The sequence below is a fragment of the Polypterus senegalus genome, chromosome 6 (assembly GCF_016835505.1).
Source record: "Polypterus senegalus isolate Bchr_013 chromosome 6, ASM1683550v1, whole genome shotgun sequence".
Classification (NCBI taxonomy): Eukaryota; Metazoa; Chordata; class Cladistia; order Polypteriformes; family Polypteridae; genus Polypterus; species Polypterus senegalus.
Window position 1 is genome coordinate 173,245,399 of NC_053159.1, and position 25,223 is coordinate 173,270,621.

Sequence of the window (25,223 nt, forward strand, 5' to 3'; positions counted from 1 at the left end):
AGCATTGGTCTCTTTCTCTCCAATAGTTTGTTACTTTGTGGTAGCCAAAGTGTGCATATAATAATGAAAGAAAGTTCAATATAATAACTGAAGCTTAAACAATAACTGTGTACTTTTTAGTAACTTTTAGTTACCAATCAGCCAAGATGTAGCTGTAAGTGGCCAAAATGTTCATATAATCAATGAAAGAAATATCAATATAGTAATTGCAACTTAATTAAAAAAAGAGGAAAGGAGTTGCCAAAAAAGAAGTGAAATATAAAATAAAGTTTTAAAAATATAAAATATAATATATAGTTATGGCAAATTTCACTTTACAAATGGTCCAAAATGCATGCTTGAAGCAGAATCTTCTTTGCCTTGTCAGAAAATGGTGTAACTCATGATTGTCTGTTTCAAAAGAAAGTGAAAGAGAATTATTGGTATACAGCATCAAGCACACGCTGCCTCAGTCATGCTGACAATTGAACTGCTTCAAAGCCTGTACGGACCTCGCGGTTAAAAAACAGTTTCATCCCAAGAACTCTAAACGCACTCAATCAGTCCATTAAGTGCTCCTTGTAGAACTGTCTGTACTTATAAGTACAATCACCTCACTGTAAACTTGTAATACAGTTATAATATTGCACAAATTGAGCCATCATTTACATATGAAGACGATATCATTTTAAGACGAAATGCAGCAAAATATGTTTATTATGTGATACAGATAATACTTTAAATTCATTTAAATAATCTATATTGTTAATAATTTAACATGACAAGACGCGGTGCTCCTGCCTCACCCTGTATTTTTGCTGGGACTGGCATGACACTGGAAGGATAGATGGATAGAATAATTAAACATGTACAAAGAAGATATTTCAATGTTCCTTAATAGTTTTGAATCTGCGTTCTAAGCTTACTTATGGCTTAACATCTATTACAGAGCTGATTGTGTGGTGATTGGGTATTTGGAGAAAAAAAGTAAGGACAGGAATTAGGGGTTAGTACATTTGTAAGAGACAGTACTGCTACAATAAAGTATTTCATCAAAGGTCACGCATGGCGCAGCAAGCATCTTGCGTGAGACATGAACAATCACTGCGCCACCGTGTTCCCATGTTTAATAACATGCTTTAACTCCTATTATCATGAAAATGATATCACGCATACATCTCAGTATTTTAATTATTCAGAGAGCTGTAATATCACAAATGTAATGGATTCTGTGTCCTGTCAGAGGAAGAGAAAGCCTGGAAGCACGTAGTGATTCACATACATAGAGCACATAGAAGATCAAATACAAAACAAAGTTTTTAACGTGCTACTTTAGTTACGATGGGATTTGAGAAACTAGTAAATTAAACAATTTTAAGATGAAGTTTATGATGTTCTACTTTAATGACAAAATAAAGTACGTGATTAAAGTGGAAATTTTGAGATTAAAGTTGACATTTCATGCTTTTTTCCCCATTGTGTGCCTATTTTTTTTTCCCTAAGTAGCTTTCATATGACACTCAGACGGTGGGCTACGACTTGCCTTTTCACAGCGACTTTGATATCTGACAACTTTTTTTTATTTCGGGCACTGTGCGACTTTGTGAACTTGAGCCTTCGAGTTTCTCCAACACGCTATGTCACTCGATCAATTTCCTTTTGTTGTTTATCCCACTGTTTAGACCAACAAATAGTACATTTTTCTTTGCCTCCACTTGGTATTCGCTGAAATTCTATTTTCCCCTGTGCTTTTGCCATTGTCTTTTCACAAAACGCTGAGCTTAAGGACTATTTATATTGATTTACATATTCAAAGAGGCGTAATTCTGGGAGGAGTTGGGGTGGGACAGCGGGCGTGTGCATGTGTGTTACTTTTCACGCTGATTAGGATTTATGTAGCGGAAGAACGTGGAAGTTGGTGAACGCACAGATTTATGCATCTGGAATTTTCTATGCGTACACACATTCCCCCTTTTGTGCTTACGCCATGTTATAGTGTGAATTCAACGCACGGTGTTATACATGAGGCCCCAGGACCAAATAATATTTATCCTCAAGTCCTTAAAGGGGTTACCAAGTATGTATATAAACCCTTGACGAATATTTTTAGGAAGTCACTGTGCACTGGGGAAATTTCAAAAGACTTGAAAATGGAAGATATTATCCTGTTATATAAAAAGGGTGCGGACAGATCCAGGCAACTATAGGCCAGTAAGCTTAGCGTGCATCATAGGTAAATTAATGGAAGGAATTAGTAAGGGTAAGATTGAGCAACACATGGCAAGAACAGGTGTTTTACTGAACAATTATCATGGGTTCAGAAAAGGGAAGTCATGTTTTACTAACATGCTGGAATTCTATGAGGAAGCAACAAAGGAATAAGATCAGAGTGGTGCATATGATCTTATTTTTCTTGACTTTCAGAAAGCATTTGATAACGTGCCACATGAGAGGTTGGGTATCAAACTAAAAGAAGTGGCAGTTCAGGGTGGTGTGTGTAGATGGGCGCAAAATTGGCTCAGACACAGAAAGCACAGGGCTATGGTGTGAGGATAATTATCAGATTTGGGTGATGTCAGGAGTTGTGTTCTACAGGGGTCAGTGCTAGGGTTGCTGTTATTTTTAATATATACATGTAAATGATTTAGATAGGAATACATATAACAAGCTGGTTACGTTTGCAGATTATAAGCAAGGCAGATTGGGAGATAACTATGAATCCATTGAATCATTACAGACTTCGATAGCATACAGTCAGATTTGTGGCAGATGAAATTTAATATCAGTAAATGTAAAGTATTATGTGTAGGAGGTCTGAAAATTGAAAGTACACCTTATGAAAAGGACTTGGGAGTCATAGTGGACCTGACACTATCAGGTGCCAGACCATGTTCAGAAGCCATTAAGAAGGCAAACAGAATGTTAAGTGCCAGAAGAAGGTGAATAAAATGTTGTTTTGGATGAATAAGTGGATAGAACTGGCGAGCTTTGCTGGGCTGAATGGCCTTTTCTTTTCTAGATTGTTTTATTCTTATATATAAATGTCTACACGTGGAAGTGTGTGTGCTTGTCTGTTCGACATGGAAGTGAGAGGTGGAGTCAGGGTAAGGGCTCCGCCTCCAAGGAAACAAAATTCGATTAGCTGCTAATAACACAAGTGAGGCCAGCACGTCTGCAAAATGAAACCTCAGAAGAAAGACAAAGTCATGTAGCTGATGACATCGGCAAAACGGTATCCCTTGTACTTTTTCTCCCGCCGCTAATGCTCAAGCGATGCAAGCACATCGTCAAAACGAATCCCCCTAGGAGAGAGATGCCCAGAGTAGTTCCTTTCAATTACCTGACATCTCTACATTTCAATTTTTTTTATGACGATTTCAATAGTTTCTAAGACCCTGGGCTTTTGACAGCACGGGCTTACACAGCTAATGTTCTAATAACTTGCTTGCTGGAAGTCCTCAGTGTTAGGGAATGTGAATGGCCTGATTTTGTTATATTGTTCTAATGTTCCATTTTTTCTTTTTATAGCTTCAGAAAAGCATGAGTCAAGATGTCATCTGTATAGCTATGGTAGTTCACCTTGTGTTTTGATATAATCTGGCCTAATGGGAGCATGTGAAATTAAAACTGCAGTGGGCTCAGAATAGATCCTTGTTGTACGCTGAATACAATTCAATGAATCTTTGAACAACAATCAGTACAACTCAAAGAGAATTCTCTACCTTTAAAATGAGATTTAAACCAATTTAAGGCACTGCCAGAAAGGCCCACTCATTGAATAGGACAATATATAAGAATATTGCGGTCTAAAATGTCAAATAGTGCACTCAAGTGTAACAGAACAAGAACGGTCGTTTACTACTTTAAACAGTTCAGTTTCTGTGCTATGATTTGCTCCAAAACTTACCAAGAATAGAATGCGTATTTGAGTAATCATTTAACTGCTTAAAACTGCTTTTTGTACAATTTTACTTAAAAGAAGGAGGTTACAAGATGGCCTAAAGTTGTCAAAGACATAGGAGTGAGATTTTTCTGAAGCGGTGATTTAACAGCTGACACCTTTAGACAGTCCGGGAAGCTCTTCTGGTATTTTTTCTTTAGTTCAGACATTCTATGAGCCTTCCAAGATATTTTATTGCTTGAGGATTTCTTAACAATTTTTCGGGGGCCACTATGTCAGCTGTAGCTCTCACCTTAGTATCCCACTTTTCCACCTTACTGGTTACATTGTTGGCTGTATTAGGGCAAGTGCTAAATTTGGACTGATTCATCAGAGGCTGCTCATGCATCAAAATGATGTTTTTAACAATACGTTTCTCTTTAATTGTAGTTATCGGTATTTATGCATCAAATTAAATGCTGAAATGGTCTTTGATATCAATATTCACGACCTGCCTCACATCATATTCTAATCCTTTTTTAAATGACTGAATCCAGCGTGTGTCCTCCCTTATGTGTAGGCTGGCTGTCGTGCTGGTAAAGATCTAAAAAGTGCAGTAAGTTTATAAATTCTCTTGCTTTAGAGTCACACTGAATGTCCATATAATAATTAAAAATCACCTACGATTAGGAAGCTGTCATAACTGGTTATTGTTATAGATACTAAATCTGAAAATTCCTTGATAAAGGATGCTTTACATTTTGAAGGTCTTTAAATGGTCAACACGAGAGACTGCAACACTCCTTGAATATCTTTCTCTTGAAAGGTGCAAAAGTGCTAAAACTTGAGAAAATACTCATTACACTGCTGCCGTTCTAACCTTGATGAACCAAATGAACAAATTATAATATGGAGGTGCTACTTCAATTAACACTACCTCACTTTTGCTGCTGACCCACATTTCACCTCGGGGATAGCTAGTCTATTTTCCTAACACTGATTCAATTGTCAATGTATAAAGTTCACTTGTTAGCACTTTAATATTTAGTAAAGCCATATTTAAGGTCTGAATCTGAGTGTTAGGGTAGCTTGAAATGGCAACTAATTTATTCATGTGTCAGAAGGGGACCTTGTTTTTTTTCAATTTCCTGGATAATCCAGTTACTCATTGTGTCATGGCTGTCTGCAGGATGTAAGTATTTGCTGTCTTGCAAAGGAGTTGCTATTTTGAAGTTTATGGCTGGTTGAGATTTACAAACAATACCACGTGTGATCACAGAACTGCTGCTTCCTTGGAGGGGCCTGGATAATCCAGTTACTGATTGTGTCAGGATTGTTTGTGTAAGTATTAGCTGTCTTGCAAAGGAATCGCCGCTTTAAAGTCTTGCCTTGGAGGATTTCTGTATTTACCCGACTTGACAATTAACATTTTTTGACAATATTGGTTTCTAAACAGCAGATCTGTACTCATTAATGGTTGGTAACAATACATTTTGTTAACTCATGTTTTCATTATTTGTTAAACCCAGGAAATTTAGCTCTGCCACTTGTTTAATCTGGTTGTCTAGAACTGATAATTGCAGGGACTGAAGGAGATTTAAGCTCTGGCCAGAAGAAGGCAAGAGGGAGGGACAGTCCACTGAGAGCACTGCCAAGACACTCGGACAGAGCACAGAGGCTCGCAGGCTGACAAGGGTACGTGGCTGGCACGACGTGAGGCACAAGGACGACAATACTCCCAGGGAGGAAGAGACAGCTCTACAAGGAGACGCCGGTTGTGGGTCCAGCGAGAGAGGGAAGCCACATGAAAGGACCGAGCAAAGCTGGCAGACAAGAAATAAGGCGTGCTTAATTCACAGCAATACAAGGAGCCCAGAGTGGACAAAAAAAGGAACAGCGAAGAGACACCAACAGGGATTCCACGATTCTCTTGGAAACGAGTGTCCGGTGAACAGAGTGCATCCGTGGACAGTTGAACAATTAAGTGTTGGGGTAACACTGAGAACAAACAGGACTTTGCACCACTACAGGTTGTATCATCCAATTCATGTTTTTAATGGACTTTTAGAGTGTGGACTGTGGCTTTCCTTTCTAAGATAAGAAATTTTCTTCATGATACTGTTAGATTTGGTTTATGTTCATTTATCTTTTTCATGTACTTATTATTGTCTAGTGTAATAGAAGTTACTTCCTGAAATTGCTGTTGTGTCTTTCATTGTGTGTTTACTCACCGCCCAATTTAAAGAAACCTGTGTGTTATCATTGGTAAATTTCAGGAGTTCCCAGTCTCTTAATAAAACTCGGTGGCGTAGTCGGATATTTGGATGGTGTCCAGTTAGAGCACCTGAAAGTGTGACCAGACACCTGTTACACATGCTTAACTCTCTGTCTGGACTTTTTGATTAAACTGTGATCCGTTAGTATAGTTTTAATATAATGCACAACTAAAGATTGAGCCAATGCAGGCTTCACGTGGAAAAATTTGATGATGAAGGTCATGTGGACCTCTGGCCTTCAATCCATCAATGTAGGGACTGCACGGTTCTTTGATCAGGTGGCGGTGGTTTAGATCGCCACCAGAGAAAACCAGTAAAAGAATAGCAGAGAAAGTAATGGGTTAGTATGGATTTTGGAGCCATGAAAAAAATTGATAATTAAATGCACATACAGAATATCAGGGTTACATTAAAATGGAGTTATGAGAAAGCCATGTTAAAATAATGAGTTTTAGCAGTTTTTTTAAGTTCTCCACTGTATCAGCCTGGTGAATTTATATTGGTAAGCTACTCCAGATTTTAGGTGCATAACAGCAGTAGGCCACCTCACCACTTCTTTTAAGTTTAGCTTTTGGAATTCTAAGCAGACTCTCATTTGAAGATCTAAGGTTATGATCTGGAGTGTAACGTGAAAGACATTCTGAAATATAGGACAGAGTGAGATGATTTAAGGCTTTGTAAACATTAAGCAGTATTTTAAATGTAAAATGTAGGTAACCAATGTAGTGACATCAAGGCAGGTGTGATGTACTTGGATTTTCTTTTCCTAGTTAAGATTCTGACAGCTGCATTCTGTACTCGTTGTAATCGATTGGTGTCTTTTTTGGGTAGTCCTGAAAGGAGTGCATTGCAGTAATCTAGCCAACTAAAAACAAAAAAGTGTGAACTAATTTTTCAGGATCTTGCAAAGTTAAAAGGGACCTAACTTTTGCTATAAAAATGCTGTCCTAGCGATCTGATTAAGATGTGATTTAAAATTCAGGTCAATAGTTACCCCTAAATTCTTTATCTCTGTCTTGACTTTTAATCCTAATGGATCAAGTTTGCGAATTACGAATAAAACTATGTAGTCAAGAAAGACAGATTATCTTTGAGATGTTGGGGAGGACCCAAATGCCAAACCTCTTCAGATGCAGACTATCACATCAATAGAAAAGCGGTCTCTCACAGAATGCCGATGAAAGCCAATGTTTTGCTTCTCAGACAGGGCTCTCATCCAGGTGTTTAGGGCCAGCAGTCATTTCATCTGATCTACACAGCAATGGAAAGTGGACCTGCACATGAGAATTCTTGGAGGTGGTATCCTCTCCATCGTAGGCAGATTGAGGGATTCAAAGTCCACCAGCGTGGATTGCAATTGTTCTGCTCTTGTGCTTTTCAAGGACTATCGGGACTCTTCTTCCACACCTTTGACCCATGTACCAGAAAGACACAAAATCTTTATGGTTTGGTTACTGTAATTTCAGGTGGTGCCCTAAGGAGTTTCCCATAGCAACCACATCACCGCTATCTGCAGACATAGTGGAGGAGCACAGAGGTTAGAACCAGTTGTGAGTGATGATGATGATAGCTGGAGAAAATGGAGGTGACCTTGGCTTGAGCCCCTGCTTGCATTGTCAGTGTTACCAGATTCTGTTGTTACCCTCTTGAGGAGAAACTGGTGAAAGGCTGACTTGGCCCAGGGCATGAGTGGGAGTAGATCTAGCTGATTCGCTCCTAAATGATGTAATGTTTTGATTAGGTGAGCATTTTATCCCCTGAGATCTTTTTATCTATCTGCATCTCTAGAGATTTCAGTTCTTCATCAACATGCTGTAGCACATAGTCGGCCATCTTGAAACAACTTGTGCTCCTCAGGACACGGGACTCACTCTTTTTCAGACAAGAGCTTTTATATATCAACAACAGCTTCCATAAAATGTTAAATGTGTGACAATGCTATATATGGGAATGTTACATCTTGGTTCTATTTTTTTAGAAAATGCTTATTCATGGATATTTTGGTCATAAATTGAAATATAAAAAACTAAAAGGGAGAACCAAGAATTGTGGATATGGGATCCTTAGAAGAAACAAGTACTTCTGCTGTCCAATTTTCAATTTTTTTTTATCCAAGCCAGGGAGCTGGAGCCTCTTCTGACAGCATTGGGAAAAAAAACTGGAACTGACCCTAGAGGGGATGCCAGGCTATTACAGGACACACTGGCCATGGGGGGGCCAGTTAAGAGGCACTCTGGGAGAACATGCAAACTGAATCAAACCTGGGTGTTTGGAGATGTACAGTGGCAATACCAACTGTGACACCATTCTCCCCACTTTCATGGTGAATGAAAAGAAATATTTATTGAATGAAATACAGAGAACAGAACCCCAGAGTTTGATTACTGTAATCTATACCATATAAAAATATCAGGGAGATGTTAAAATTATTATGCCCATAAAATGTTTTATTGAAGACCCTTGAGATGAGGGGCTCCCATTATGCCAGAGTGTTACTCAAACTTGGCACATCAGTGCACTGTTGCTGGCAGCACTCAGCCTGCTCTCAGGACCTCTGTCTGGCAGGGTGGCGGGTAGCATCTTAACAGTGAACTCGCATTTTATTTTATTCTTGTCCCCACTTTCCCTGTTTTCTTTTGGTGCACTTTCAGGCACTCACTCCTTCTGTTTTTCAGGGGGCCTCATTCATTCCCTCTTCCCTCTTTCTTTATGTTGCGCCTCTCACAGCCTCTGCAGGGCATACTGTCCATTGGGTACTGGGACACAAAGGACATTGAGTATAGTGATGTGAAAGCCGCATTTAAGGACAAAAGGCTTCCTTTTTGTAAAGTGCCAAATAGCTGCCATTGACCAGTCAAAAGGGGTGTCAGCTGGCCACCAGGACTGACTTGGAAGAAAAAAAAACAAAAAAACAAAACAAAGTACAAAAAGCCCACCGGAGTTCATGCCACTTGTCACAGCTTCAAGCTCTTACCACCTAAAATAGAATAATGAAACATCCGGAGAGCTGGAAAACTAGGACAGAACTTTAGGGGGCCACAGAACAGCCAGAAAGAAATCAATAGGAAGGAAGGGAATGAAAGCTCCATGAGGTCAACTTTTATTTTATATAGCACCTTTCCATTAGCATTACAATATCACAGTCATCTCCATGCTGTAGCACTGCCGCATCAATTTGAAACCTGTCTCCATCTGAGCACATCTACAGTATAGTGTAAGGCTTTAAGATGGGTGGGTTGGATATATGTAAATAGGAAGGACCTTTGTGAGGAATGGCTCTGTTGTTGCGATTTCCAGTAGGGTGCCATGAAAACAGACACGGATACTGTATCTATTATATAAAAAATCTGGGGTCGATATGTGATCATCTCAGAGTGACAGTTTGAAGTCCCGCGAGACTATTTGCATGTCACGCCCTACTTATAAAAAATTTCTCGGAGACACTTTAATATCCCGCGAGACAAGGAAGTGAGACAAAAGGACAGCTGCTGTACAGGCTTTTAAATGATCGTCGCGCAGCACAACCTGCAGATCACGCAGCACGGCAGCAGCAGCTTCTGTACGGGTTTTAAATGATCGATGCGCAGCGAGACTTGCAGAACATGCAGCTTGGTAGCAGCAGATGCAAGCCAGCAGCTGATTCATCTGTATCTCTTGTCACACACGTGCGTATGGGAAACAGCTGAAGGGCCTAAACAATATGTGCGTACGCACAAAAAATCCAGATGCATTAATCTGTGCGTATGCCAACTTCCAGTTCTACCGCTCCATAAATCCCGGTCAGCGTGAAAAGTAACGCACGTGACTGCTGTCCTGCCCCGTCTCATCCCAGAATTACGTCTCTTTGAATATGCAAATCGATATAAATAGCCCCTTATGTTTTGCGTTCTGTGAAAAGACAATGGCAAAAGCACAGGGGAAAATAGAAGAATTTCACTGAATACCAAGTGGAGGAAAGGGAAAATGTACTATTTGTTGGTTTAAACAGTGGTATAAACAACAAAATGAAGTTGATCGAGTAACATAGAGTGTCAGAGAAACTCAAAAGCTCAAGTTCACAAAGTCGCACAGTGCCCGAAATAAAAAATAACTTGTCAGATATCAAAGTCGGCATGAAAAGGCGAGTCATAGCCCACCATCTGAGTGTCAAATGGAAGCTTATTAGGGTACAGACAAAAGAAAAACAAAATAGGGACAAAGTTGTAAAAAATGTCCAAATGTCAACTTTAATCTCGACATTTCACTTTAATCATGTATCTTATTTTGTCATTAAAGTAAAACGTCATAAACTTCATCTTAAAATCGTTTCATTTACTACTTTCTCAAATCCCATCGTAACTAAAGTAGCACGTTAAATGCTTTGTTTTGTATGTGTTCTTCTATGTGCTGTATGTGTGTGAATCACTACATGCTTCTTAAATGGGCTTTCTCTTCCTTCAGCATACATTACATTCAGTGATAGTGATGAGCTGGTGTCCCGTCCATAACTTGTTCCAGCCGCCCACAAAATACTTGCTGCGCCCTGTGTGACCTTTGATGAAATAATTTATTGCAGCAGTACTATCTCTTTCAAACGTAAGCCGAGAAAGCAGATCCTTCAAAACTTTTAAGGAACATTAAAATATCTTAGTAGAACATATTTAATTATTCTATCCATCTGTCTATCCAGGGTCGCGCCAGCCCCAGCAAGAATACAATCCCTGAAAGCTCGTCGCTAACGCTGTCCATTGTGTCCACACGTTTAATTATTAACAATATAGATTATTTAAATGATGTTAACATTTTATCTGTATAATGTAATAAACATACTTTGCTGCATTTCATCTTAAAAATGATATCAAGAGCTCCAAGAAGATAGCGTTGGGAAATCTAAATTGACTTAGAAGTCAGTTGTCATCATATGTAAATACACTTTTATAAAGTGGCTCGGGTTGTTCAATATTATAACTATATTGCAAGTTTACAGTGAGGTAATTGTACTTATAAGTACAAACAGTTCTACCAGGAGCTTTTGATGGACTGATTGACTGCATTTATAGTTCATGGGATTAAACTGTTTTTTAATCGCGAGATCCCTACAGGAAAGGCTCTGAAGTGTTTGTCATATGAAAGCAGTTTAAATAGACTGTGTGCATGGCTGAGTCAGTGTGTGCTTGATGCTGTATCCCTATAATTCTCTTTCCGATCACCTGCTGTAAAGCTGTGATACCACAGTGGGAAAAATACTCTGAGTGGTACAATGAGAGTAACAACGCTAAAGCAGGAATATTTTGGCCATTCCATGGACCATTATATTGTTACAAGTTAATTACAATCAGATGCCTTAAACTAATAAACAATATGCGGTTAATTTCAGTGTTTTTGATAAAGTCACGTCAGGGATGTGGATCTTAAAAAGAAAGTGAAACCACACTGGAACAAAAGCACTGCTTTGACCCTGGGTGCTGCCAGTTTGCAAAATCGAGCGGAGAACTTGCGTACGCCAGGGATTGAGTTGACATGAAAATGTGCATGGCTTTACGCCAAGTTTAGTTTTTATACATTGTGATGTGAGTGTGGAAATGGGCATACGCAACATTTTTTGCATACAAACCGTTTATACATATAGCCCCTGGACTCTGGTGGTGGGTTTTTAGTGGGATTGGCTTTTTCTGTCCTGCTGACCTGCCAGGTAATATTGCCCTACAACTGTGATGGTAATACTCTGTGATCAGATAAACCTGGCATATGGTAGTATTGATGCTGCTACAGTACTAGCGAATTGGCAAGGGTGTGTTTTGTCATAGTAGGTGTGAGCTGCCCTTATCTCCTAAAACGGAATCTTCAGTCTGTGCATCAGTATTCTTTTGTGGAAGCTCCAACACTATGCCACTTTCCAGCTACTGCACATGACTATTGCTCTGCCCTGTTCCCCTGTAACTCAGCCTGAAGTATCACCACCCGCAACTCTCACCTGTTAGCATGCCTCCTGGGTCTGATGGCTTAACATAAGTTGACCGACCTGCAAAAGCTAATTGTTCATGTTATAAAATTCAATTTCGTTTCTTTTACATTATGAGAACCATGGTGGTCAAAATATTTTGATGTTTTTTTGTATGGTCTCTGGAAATGTGTTCATTATTTTCTAATTCCAAAGAGCCTTGCTGTCTATTTTTCCATTCACATTGGATGTGTACCATACCATATCTGTTACAACTGTTTTATCAATTCATGTCTCAAACGACAAATAATGTTTGTATAAAATTTAATGAAACCTGTAATACACTCAGTCATTCAAATACAACAGAATATCATTGCTCATTCTTTTATACAAATTATATGTTTCAGAATGTGTATGCAAATGATATTTTAAAGTGTCTTTATCTGCTTTAATTGTCATTTGCTTAAGTCTTGTTGTCCAAAATGGATTATGGTTAATTCCCAGTGAATTCATCTTATCATCAAATCTTTGATTGTAAGCGAAAATTGTGTAAGCCATCACTTTCACAAGAATTTAACAAACTTCCGTAATAAGTGAAGAATACGGCCGTGGACAAATTTGTTGGTACTGTTACAGCTCATTGAAAATTTACTGTACACCTCCTGAAAAGTGAAAGGAAAAGCCATTGTCCCCTGTATACCCATATGCCTTTGAAATGTCATTGAGTAAAGCAAAGCAAGTGTAACAAGAGATTAACTATTGCTTATTCTACAAAGATATCCAAAAATGGCTTGGACACATTTGTTGTCACCCCTAGAAAAGATCCTAATTAAATGAATCTGAGAGAGCTGTTTTGTTGAATACATATTACACGTCTCCAATCGTGTAGTCATTCAGCCTGTTTAAATGGGGTAAACTCATCACTCCTCTGTTTGGTATCATTGCATGTCCTACACTCAACATGGACCAGAGAACACAAAGGAGAGAGTCATCTGAGGAGATCAGAAAGAAAATGATAGACAAGCATGTTAAAGGCAAAGGCTAGAAGACCATCTTCAAGCAGCTTGATGTGCCTGTGACAACAGTTGCAAATATCATTAAGAAGTTTAAAGTCCATGGGACTGTAGCCAATCTCCCTAGACACAATTTTAAGAGGAAAATTGACCCTAGAATGGTCAGGAGGACAGTGAAAATGGTAGACAAAAAGCCAAGGACAACTTCCAAAGAGATACAAGCTCAACTCCAAGGTCAGGGTCCATCGGTGTCTGATCATGCCACTCCTTGCTTTTTGAGTAATAGTGGGCTCAATGGAAACACACTTGGGTGGACTGTACTACTGAAATGAAAACATCAAAAAGCCAGAGTGGAATTTGCTGCAAATGCATATTGACAAGCCATCATGCTCCTGGTAGAAAGATAAGACAAAACTGGAGCTTTTTGGCCAGTCACATCAGTTCTATGTCCACAGATGAAAAAAGAATTGAGTCATTTCTTAACATGGCGAAAACATTATGCAGGCGTATTTCTTTTGGTATATAGGAGTCCCTGTAGCACACTTCTGCCTCAGTGGGACTAGGACTGTCAAGTCAGATGTTTTTCTTTCTTTTTTAATTTTCTTTCCTTTTAGTCTTTCTATATTTAGGAGTCATATTGGACTTGACACTATCAACTGTCAGACAGTGTTCAGAAGCCATTAAGAAAGCTAACAGAATGTCAGGTTATATAGCGCCTTGATGTGTGGAGTACAAATCACAGGTGGTTCTGCTCAGGCTTTATAACACACTGGTGAGGCCTCATCTGGAGTCCTGTGTGCAGTTTTGGTCTCGAGGCTACAAAAAGGACATAGCGGCATTAGAAAAGGTCCAGACAAGAGCGACTAGGCTGATTAAGGGCTATCAGGGGATGAGTTATGAGGGAAGATTAAAAGAGCTGAGCCTTTACAGTTTAAGCAAAAGAAGAGTAAGAGGAGACCTGACCGAAGTGTTTAAAATTATAAAGGGAATTAGTACAGTGGATCGAGACGGGGAGTTTAAAATGAGTTCATCAAGAACACGGGGACACAGTTGGAAAACTTGTGAAGATATCTTTACACAGGTAGCCAAAAACATTTGGAATAAGTGATCAAGGAGTGTGGTGGACAGGAGGACTTTAGGAATTTCGAAAACTCGATTTGATGCTATTTTGGAAGAATTAAGTGGAGAGGACTGGTGTGAATGGCCTGTGCTATGCAAAATTCTTCTGATGTTCTAATCACAAGGTGTGAAGCAGAAGTCAAGGATGGTCAATTATGTAATACACTATAGTGAGGCTGCACCTGGAGTACTGTGTACAGTTTGAGACCCTGTCCACACATAGCCAGGTATTTTTTAAAACAAAGCTTTTTCTATGTATTTTGGCCCTTCATCCACAAGCAAACTGCATTTTAGGTCCCTAAAAACGGACCTTTTGAAAACCTCCTTCCAGGGTGGAGATGTTTAGAAACTCCGTCTACCCTGTTCACATATAGACAGGGAAAAGTTGAGTTTTTGGCTTGTAACGTTAGAGTTTGCTGGTTTACATGAGGCAATTTTGTGCAATTGCGGTCGTAGCTAAAGTAGTACTGGTGTTAACAGGACTTTTTACATATTTACATAAAATGTACAAATACTTTATCACGATATTGAGCAACAGCACTGTCAGAATACACTACGGAGGTCACTGCTACATCAAACACTCCAATGACACACACCTCTAGGTGGTGGGACAACTTTGAGAATGAAGTGGTTGTTGCTGAAGAGATTTTTCATGTGTCAAGGACATCACATTGAAGGAAAGACCACTGTAACGAGATTGCCTGTCAGTGTTGTCAAAAAAGTTGCCCACATATTCCACCATTTAGCAAACAAGGGGAGATTACGCAAGATGGCAAACACCTTTGTGCTGTCAAGACAGGCGGTTTTAAAATAGTAAGGCAAGTGTGTGGAGCAAAAACAGTCCACTTGGACCCTGTTTATATACAAGGTGTCGCAGGAAAATGGGACATTTTCAATTGACGTTCAATGCACGAATAAACACGTTACAAAATACATTTAATGATGAAATGTATTGTACAGGATATGCAATTAAGGTAATCAATATTAATTTTATGTTTTGAAGAAAATATCCCTGAAGGTGTTGTTCATTTTGTCAGTTCACATTCTGACAGCCTGCATTGCTCGACGTCACCCGTCAAGAGGAATGCCAGCGATTTCCTCTTCAGTCCTCCTTTTTAGTTCACCAATGGTTACAGGACGTGTGCGGTACACTTGGCTTTTAAGATGTCCCCACAGAATAAAAATCACAAACGTTGATATCTGGGGATCTCGGAGGCCATGGAATGTCACTGTTGCGTGAAATGACACGTCTTCCAAACAATCGCCGAGTAGCTGCCATCGACTGTCGGGCAGTACGTGAAGTGGCTCCACCTGGTGACTTCCTTTTTAAGGCTGAACCCGTTTCTTTAAAATTACGCACCCATGTTGTATTCGCATGAGCAGACAGGACATGATCGTGACGTCGTAACTGGTAATTCCCTTTGTGCAGCAGTCCCAGTATCACCATTCTTACAATGAATGCTCGCTGTGCGCCTCTCCACTGCTCCATTATAATTAATGGTGAGGGGTTCTAAACGAGGTCGCTTTGATTCCAAACAACTGCCAGGGTCACCAACACCTAGTTCCAGAATGTCCCGTTTCCCTGCGCCACCCTGTACATTTACCTGTCACTGGGTCCAAAGCAGAGGAACTTGTAGCAGGGCTTCACCAGGACTCATGTACAAATAAAGCAGCCACCCACAAATTTCATGGATTATTTGAACAGTAAGAAAATGTTTTCTCTTAACATACAAGCCCGCTGTGATTCCAAGCGTTTATTTATTGACGTTGTAGTGAAATAGCCAGGTAGTGTCCGTGACGCCCGTATTTTCACAAATTCCACACTGAAAAGACATTTGAAAAAAAAAAGGGTGATTGACATAATCTGAATGACATTCCCTTTGTTATCCGCCTGTTTCACGCTCTTGATGTTTGCTTTTCATGTAAATGGGGGGTTTTAGAAGAATGGTGCATGTGTGAATGGGATTATTTTTACAATGAAGGAGGAAAACTCCATAGTCCAAAGAAAAAAAAGACTTAGCAGCATTAGAGAAAGTCCAGAGAAGAACAACGGTGCTGATTCCAGGACTACATCAGATTCCTGTTTTGTCTCTTTTTGTTCATTTTTGATTCTTTTGTCTATGTCAGGGGCGGCACGGTGGCGCAGTGGTAGCACTGCTGCCTCACAGTAAGAAGACCCTGGTTCGCTTCCCGGGTCCTCCCTGTGTGGAGTTTGCATGTTCTCCCTGTGTCTGTGTGGGTTTCCTCCCACAGTCCAAAGACATGGTGGATTGGTGATTCTAAATTGGCCCTAGTGTTTGTGTGTGTCCTGCAGTGGGTTGGCACCCTGCCCTGTGATGGCTGGGATTGGCTCCGGCAGACCCCTGTGTTTGGATTCAGCGGGTTGAAAAATGGATGTCTATGTCAGGGATTTCCAACCTTTTTTTTCCCCTGAGAGCTACTTTTACAGAATGAAAATGAGCAAAAGCTATTCATGTTTTCTAACGTTTATTCTCATAGCTTATTTCAACCGAAACAAACTGAATGCGCTTGTTTAGCCTGAACATTTACAAAATGTTAGTGTCCACAACTCACATTTTGCATTAAAACATCACAAAAAAATATTTAGCTCACCTGCAAGTGCATTTTGTATGTCTGTATGCATTTTCTAGAGTATCTCACACTATTGGATTAAAACATGAATGCTGTCAAAACAAAACAATGCAATTCCAAACACACAGATATTCCTTTATTCCTTTGTCATTTTGTCACATGTCACTGTGTCACTTTATTCACAGGTCCAGTTTCATGTGTGATGTGTTTTTTAGTTCGTCAGATGACTGGCACTGCATGGAGTCAACAAGATAGGCAGGTGTCTGGTGGAGAGTACCCACTGAGGTTCACTCTTATGGAGTCATTTGAATGTTCGTCTCTCAGTCTTGTTCTGAACTTTGATTTCATGACATTCATGTCAGACTCACAGAGGTATGGAGACCCAAACAAAGCAGACATTTTCAGAACTGCTTGGTGAAGATTCTTATAGTTCTCTGGCTCTACTAAACTCCAGGAATGCTGAGAATGCTGTTGAGACTTTAACTGCACATTGTTTTGAAGGTTTACTAATACAGTAATCCCTCGCTATATCGCGCTTCGACTTTCGCGGTTTCACTCTATCGCGGATTTTATATGTAAGCATATCTAAATATATAACGCAGATTTTTTGCTGCTTTGTGGGTTCTGCAGACAATGGGTCATTTTACTTCCGGGACTATACATGCTTCCTCAGTTGGTTTGCCCAGTTGATTTCATAGGGACGCTGTTGGCGGATGGCTGAGAAGCTAACCAATCAGAGCACAGAGTTCCTGTGTGCTGATTGGCTCAGCGACAGAGCGCCAAATTTGATTCCACGGCGTTAACCAGGAAGTCTCATCTCGCTCATTCATCATCAACGTGTTTCGCTGTGTAAGGAGTTAACTTTTGTACTCTTTTGTGTTTTTCTTTGTGCATAGTCAAGCCCTTCATTAAGGCTCCAAAGCGATCTGCTCCTGCTACTGTTTTAGGGGCCGTGCCCAAGCGCCAACGGAAGATGTTAACGATTGCCGAAAAGGTAAAAGTTTTGGATATGTTGAAGGAAGGGAAAAGCTACACCGCTGTAGAATGCCATTATGGCATCAATGTGGCTACAATTCTTTTTATTTAAAAAGTAGGGAAAGAATATAAGATCTACAGCCGCAGTGTCCTTTTAACCAGGGTGCAAAATGAGTTGTAAGTGGATGTAATAAGGCAGTAGTCTGGATAGAATCTGCTTTAGGGATTTGGATTGAAGAAGAACAACGGCGGTGCTACACAATCGCCTGAAGTGGCTACTTTGGAAGAGCTGTAACGCTCTCCTTTGTTGTGCAGTAAAACTAAACTCAATGTTATCGGACAAGTCATTGTGTCATTGTTGGTGAGTAACCATAATTAATTTTCTACTTACAGTACTTAGTACATGTACGTACATTTAGTGTCACTGTACACACATTTACTGTATACAATTTTTCTTGCATTGTACGTATTTATTGCGGGTGGCCTGTCTATCGTAATGGCTGTAACATATGTGATATTGGAGACACTCGATATCTTTAAAATAATATTTAGGTTTTACTCTATATAAACAGTGTGTTTACATACATAATTTCAATGAATCTTACCTAATATTTAAGAGAATACAAAGGGTTTATGCTGTATAACTGTGCGGGGAATATTTATAAACAGTGTGGGAGAGTTTATAAGGGCTTAAAATATATAAAAATAAGCATACAAACATATGGTTTCTACTTCACGGATTTTCACCTATCGCGGGGGGCTTTGGAACACAACCCCCGCAATCGAGGAGGGATTACTGTATATAATATATAAAATACAATGTCTGTCTGCTTTTCATGAGCGAACTACTTAACAGATTTAGGTCAGGTTTTTTTCAACAGGGTTGGCCATTTATATGGATACACCTTAATAAAATGGGAATGGTTGGTGATATTAACTTCCTGTTTGTGGCACATTAGTATATGTGAGGGGGAAAACTTTTCAAGATGGGTGGTGACCATGGTGGCCATTTTGAAGTCGGCCATTTTGGATCCAACTTTTGTTTTTCAATAGGAAGAGGGTCATGTGACACATCAAACTTATTGGGAATTTCACAAGAAAAACAATGGTGTGCTTGGTTTTAATGTAACTTTATTCTTTCATGAGTTATTTACAAGTTTCTCTTTGTTTACAGCCATTGACATGTCGCAGAGGTTAACACGTGAGGAGCGGATAGAAATTGTGTTGATGTCTGGTGAACGCAGTAACCGGGTCATTGCAGCAGATTTCAATGCAAGACACCCTACGAGACCACCCATCTCCCATGCTACAGTTAGCAAACTGCTTGCTAAGTTTCGTGAAACTGGTTCAGTGTTGGATTTGCCAAAATGTGGACGCATGAAAACTGTCACTAATGAAGAAACATCAGTGGCTGTCCTAGCTTCATTCAGCAAGAGCCCACAGTGTAGCACTCGCCGCATGTCACTGGAGAGTGGCATTAGTCGAACATCCCTTCGGCGGATATTAGCTACTCACAAATGGCACCCTTACAAACTCCAGCTACTGCAGCATCTCAACGAGGATGACCCAGATCGGCGCACTGAATTTGCAGAATGGGCAAAACAAAAATTGGAACAGGACCCTCAGTTTACTCAGAAGATTTTGTTCAGTGATGAGGCAAACTTTTATGTGAATGGTGAAGTTAACAAACAAAACCACCGCTATTGGTCTGACACTAACCCACATTGGATAGATCCCTCCAAGACTGTTGGAACAAAAATTGATGGTATGGTGTGGTATATGGGGTACAAAGATAGTGGGGCCATTCTTCATCAATGGAAACCTCAAGGCCACTGGATATGCGAAATTGCTACATGATGATGTGTTTCCCTCTTTATGCACTGAAGCTGGCACATTCCCTGAGTTTTTCCAGCAAGATGGTGCACCACCACATTATGGGTGTCAGGTCCGAGCATTCCTAGATGAACAGTTTCCTGGAAAGTGGATTGGTCGTTGTGGGCCAGTTGAATGGCCCCCAAGGTCTCCCGATCTGACCCCTTAGACTTTTATCTTTGGGGTCATCTGAAGGCAATTGTCTATGCTGTGAAGATACGAGATGTGCAGCACCTGAAACTACGAATACTGGAAGCCTGTGCTAGCATTTCTCCTGCGGTATTGCTATCAGTGTGTGAAGAGTGGGAGAAGAGGGTTGCATTGACAATCCAACACAATGGGCAGCACATTGAACACATTTTATAAGTGGTCAGAAACTTGTAAATAACTCATGAAAGAATAAAGTTACGTTAAAACCAAGCACACCATTGTTTTTCTTGTGAAATTCCCAATAAGTTTGATGTGTCACATGACCCTCTTCCTATTGAAAAAACAAAAGTTGGATCCAAAATGGCCAACTTCAAAATGGCCATCATGGTCACCACCCATCTTGAAAAGTTTCCCCCCTCACATATACTAATGTGCCACAAACAGGAAGTTAATATCACCAGCCATTCCCATTTTATTAAGGTGTATCCATATAAATGGCCCACCCTGTACAATTTGCTTGAACATTCTGGTTGATTTTGCAACTACTCTCATTTCGCTATGTATAATAGTTCGCTTGCAATACCGATTTTTTTTTTTTTGGGCAAATCTGAGAAACAAGCAGCAGACTGAGGGGTTGGGGCCTTCCTCACTTACTCGCCAGCTTCGAGGCGTGTACCGTAACTCCACTTGGCTAGTGAACGATTGAACAATTGAATTCAACTTTGTTTGATATTTAAAATAAAGTGCAACTTAGGTCTTGATGAATTTGAGCCCGGATATTCTCTTAAGTGTATGCCACATTGAAAAGAAAGATTGCAATTCAGATTGTGGATCGTGATATGATTTTTTGTAAAGATCTCCCACCCCTAATTTGCCTAATCAAGTTTTTACATTTATATACAATTCATTAATCCTTTGGCGGGCTACTTTGAAAAGGTTTGCGAGCTACCAGTAGCTTGTGAGCGACGTGTTGAAGACCACTGATCTATGTTAATATTTTGTTAGTTATTTATATTAATATTATTATTATTATTATTATTATTATTATTAGTCTTGTTTACAGTTTTATTTCTATGTTTCCATGCCTGTGTTATCATGTTATTTGAGTTTTCTGGGCCACTTATCCATCTCCATCAAGGGACTGCCCTCAATCCTATATTAGCTGAGGAAACATGCGGTCCTCCTTTGTCTCTATGGATATGTTTGCCTCTTCTTTGACTCACAAACTGAAGTCCTTTCTAATGTTTTCTTTTGCAGTCTTGTCCATTAGACACACTTTGTATGGTCCTGGCAGCCTGTGCTTTCCTGACTGCACTTGTCTGGTTTGTAAGAGACAGCCTGAGAATCAGTGACATTGGCCGTAAACGTGTCTTCATCACGGGATGCGATTCAGGCTTTGGGAATCAGCTAGCGAAACAGTTGGACCACCAAGGATTCCATGTAATTGCTTCATGTCTGACTGAGAAAGGGGCAGCCGAGTTGAAGACTACTGCCACCCCCAGGCTGAAGACGGTACTTTTGAACGTGGTGGATGGCAAAAACATCGATGAAGCAGTGGAGTTTGTGAAGGCAGAGGTTGGGGAAAAAGGTGAGCTAAAGACAATTGGTGTGAACTCAGTTAGAAGTGGAGGGCATCCCATGGCTGCCCCAATGTACGGTGTCTTTAGAAAGTGTTCAGACCCATTCACTTTTTTCACAGTTTATGTTGCAACCTTTTGCTAAACTCATTTCAATTTATGTTTTCCTACATCAAGCAATCAAAGCAAAAAACAAGATTTTAGAAATTTTAACAAATTTATTACAAACACAAACCTGAAATGTCACATTGACGCACGTATTCATTCCCTCTGCTATGACATTTAACATTTGGCTCAGGTGAAATCCATTGTATTTTTCAGATGTTTCTGCTCTTTGTTTGGAGTCCACTTGTGGTCAATTAAATTGATTACACAGTTTTAGGAAAGACACCCACATACCTGTCCATAGAACGTCCCATAGCTGAGCCTAAAAAACAAGCCAGGATTTTGAAGGAATGGTCTGCAGCAGCTTAGGTATAGAAGTGGGGAAGCAAAAAAAAAAAGAAAGATCCTGCAGCATTAGTTATTTTGTGTGTATCCTAACTAAGGTAATTCTAAAACTGTACCTTCACCATTTACATTTACATTTATTTGTTTAGCAGATGCTTTTATCCAAAGCGACTTACAAAAGAGGTACACAATCTAGTATCATTAGGGCCTGGAACTGTTTGTTCAGCAAGTGTAATAGGGCTGGTAACTAAAGTTGATTGCCACAAGGTGTAATAACTCATCCATTTACAATCATAGATTATAATCAATAAAGCACTTAAACTTAAATTAACCAAAAATATATTGACAGATATTCACAGAAAAGATGGGTATTCAATCACTTCTTAAATATATTGAGGGAGTCAGTAGTACGGTGTGAAGAACCTGAACGCAGCCCCAAGGAGACATGGCCGCTCCTCTGAAACCCCCTCTTAAACAGTGATTCAGTGGGAAAAAATACATTTTTTATCTCCTCTTTGCTAGATCAGCTGCAGGTTTGCTCTTTAAACATTTAAAAGCCTGTACTGCAGCTGTCCTTTGGTTCACTGCCTTGTATATCTTCCCTACAGACATCCCCTGTTTTATTCTTTATGCTTTATTATGCTGTTTACGAATAAAGTTTCTGTTTCTTGAAAACCTTGAATGAATCTGTGCAACTCTGTGACCCAAACATGAAGGTGGTACCAGAAATGCTTGCACAGGTTGATCCTCAGGACAATGTGAATTTTCCGCTTCCTCCAGACTCAGATGTACTGCCTCCTATTCTATCCTAAGGATCTGCTAGCGAAGATGAGTCCTACGGACAACCCCAAGATGTTCTTGCTAGTTTTTGAACACGCTTCGACTTTGATGCTCTGAGATAGATGAACCTGGGCTGCCATCATCGTCCCATATTTGTCCAGAGATGCCCTGCTTGTGTTGCGAAATGTCCCTCTCGATAAGCTTGGTGATTATGATTTCCTGAAGCAACAAGTTATTCTACGTAAAACTTCAAGCTTCTTGGCTAAGTGCTCTGCACTTCACCAATGGAAGCTGGACCTGGTTCACCCTGTTCGTGCTGAGTTGCAGGACTTAATTAATCTCGTTTACAGCTTGTTTGAGGGGGACCTGATTGAGCGGATTGTGGAGAAAGCAGCCAGTGATGTGGTACTGGCAGGGATTCCCGAAGTTCTCTGGGACAAATTTTTTTCGTCACGATGTTGACTCATTCTCTACCTTGGACAAACGATTAGAAGGTTCCCAGGCTGCTTGGAGAAAGGGTGGTGTATTTGCTCCGCCAGGGGCACACTCTCGACTGCCTGAGATTGTCACAATGAACAGCGGGCTCAGGACCCTGAACATCTAGTTTCCTTTGGAAAGGCCATTCTGGGCTTCTATTGTTACTGTTGTGACCACATCTGGAGAGGCTACTGGTTATAGACACCGCCGTAGGTATTTCGGCAATGGCTCTGAGTGTTGATGTTTCCGTTGTGATCAGGTCGGCTACCTTGCCAGAGAATGTCGCCTCTCCCCTGCTCGGTCCATGGAAGTCGGCTTAGCCGAGGTGTGTTGCTCCCATGTTCCTTCTTCACAATGGATGGAGGTGGGCAGCCTGTTCCACCAACCACACAGGAGAGTTTGGATTGAAACTTGATACCACGAAGAGGTGGCATCACCAGATACTGTTCACTGGCAGACCTTAAATTTGAGAGAATGAGTATAAGAACTTTACCACTGTCTCCATATTCTCAGGTGCTGACCCACTGACTACTCTGTAAGCAAGCATCAGGGATTTGAACTTAATGTGTGCTACTACAGGGAGCCAATGTTGTGACCTGACAAGTACAGTGACACATGCCCATCTCGGCTAGTTAAATACAAGATGGGCCACTTTATTCTTCACCATCTGCAGCGACTTTATTACACATGTGGGTACTCCTGCCTGAAGTGAGTTGCAGTAGTCCAGACGCGACATGACCACAGCCTGGTCCAGAACTTGTGCTGCATACTCTGTCAGATAAGGTCTGATCTTGTGAATGTTGTACAGCGTGAACCTGCAGAAACAAGAGACAGTAGAAATGTGGTCAGAAAAAGATAGCTGCTCATCATTCACCACCCCAAGGTTGTGTACTGACCTGGCAGGAGTTTTGCAGCAGTAAGCCAAACTGTACAGAGTTGGTGAGATCAGCAGACCGGCTAGCCGGATTTAGCACTGATTCACATTTTATTTTCTTAATTCTGACACATTTTTGTACATCCATATTTTGAATAAGGGTAGCCAATTCTTTCTGAAATGTTCTTCCTTAGCTACTTTCCACCTTTATCAAATCTTGTGTTCCTCTGGTGGAGAACTCAGTTCAGCTACTGTGCCAACACTGTTACTGAACTCAGATTTATGATTTTATGGATGTCTCAGACCAGACTAGCATTTATTTTTTAACTTCCGTAATTTTCCTAATCCTTTGTACCGTTAAGCCCGATTTGCATACAACGTGATCACACAAAGAATTTCTCCTACTGCTTGCTACACTTTCTTCCAACGTCTTAAACCTAGCTTCGGCCACACCAACTTACAACTCCAGGGAAGCCATCTCCCTTTTTAGTTGTAGCCAGGATGTGGCTGGTCCCTCCTTAGCTAACATTAAAGCAAAAGTCACAGCATGAGGCTGCATCCCATCCTTCTCAAAAACTGTCTCCAGCAGGGGATGCCTTCTCCCTGGGATTATGTTCTTTATAAAAATGCAGAACATACTTGAATATCCTTCAGTAACATTGGACAGCAGAAGACAGGATTGATTTTGTTTGTACACACATAGTAAGGTCAGGATTTGGCACCAACAACATGAATCCATGCACCCAGCCTGCCTTGTGTTAACAGTCTATACTGGTGGAAGTGTAATGGTGTGTGGAATGTTTTCTTGGCACACTTTGGGTCTGTTAATACCAATCAATTATCCCATGAATGCCACGGCCTCTTTGAGTATTGTCGCTGACCATGGGCCACAATTTACCCATCTTCTAATGGCTACTTCCAGCATGATAATCCATCATGTCACAAAGCAGACATCATCTCAAACTGGTATCATGAACATGGTGATACAATACAACTTATTTTTGTACAGCGCTCCTCACTGGTGCAGGCGCAGAGTACTGTGAACAACTTCTCAGGTGAAATTCAAGCATAGATTATGCTACTTACTAAATATAGAATTAATACATATAGATTTAAAACACACAAAAAACAAAGTAGCATAATTAATAATAATTAACTACATTTATGTAGAGCTTTTCTTGCTACTCAAAGCATTTTACAAAGAGCCACTTCAACCACCACCTTTGTGTAGCACCCACCTGAATGATGCAAAGGCAGCCATTATTGCACAATAGCTATTAGATGGTGAA

The 25,223-nt window shown here is 40.2% G+C and overlaps 1 protein-coding gene across 4 annotated transcripts in view; it reads left to right on the plus strand.

The window, feature by feature from the left end:
* rdh1 (retinol dehydrogenase 1) overlaps positions 1 to 25,223 on the plus strand; it is a 40,514-nt gene that overhangs the window by 6,450 nt on the left and 8,841 nt on the right. For 2 of the 4 annotated variants that reach the window (XM_039757565.1, XM_039757564.1), the window contains exon 2: positions 21,034 to 21,364. In XM_039757565.1, coding sequence (XP_039613499.1) covers positions 21,058 to 21,364 — 307 coding nt within the window. In that variant the 5' untranslated portion in view covers positions 21,034 to 21,057. Of the gene's footprint in view, positions 1 to 5,864; positions 5,890 to 17,747; positions 17,774 to 21,033; positions 21,365 to 25,223 lie in introns of those variants that run through there. The other 2 variants (XM_039757566.1, XM_039757563.1) reach the window with 2 other exon arrangements.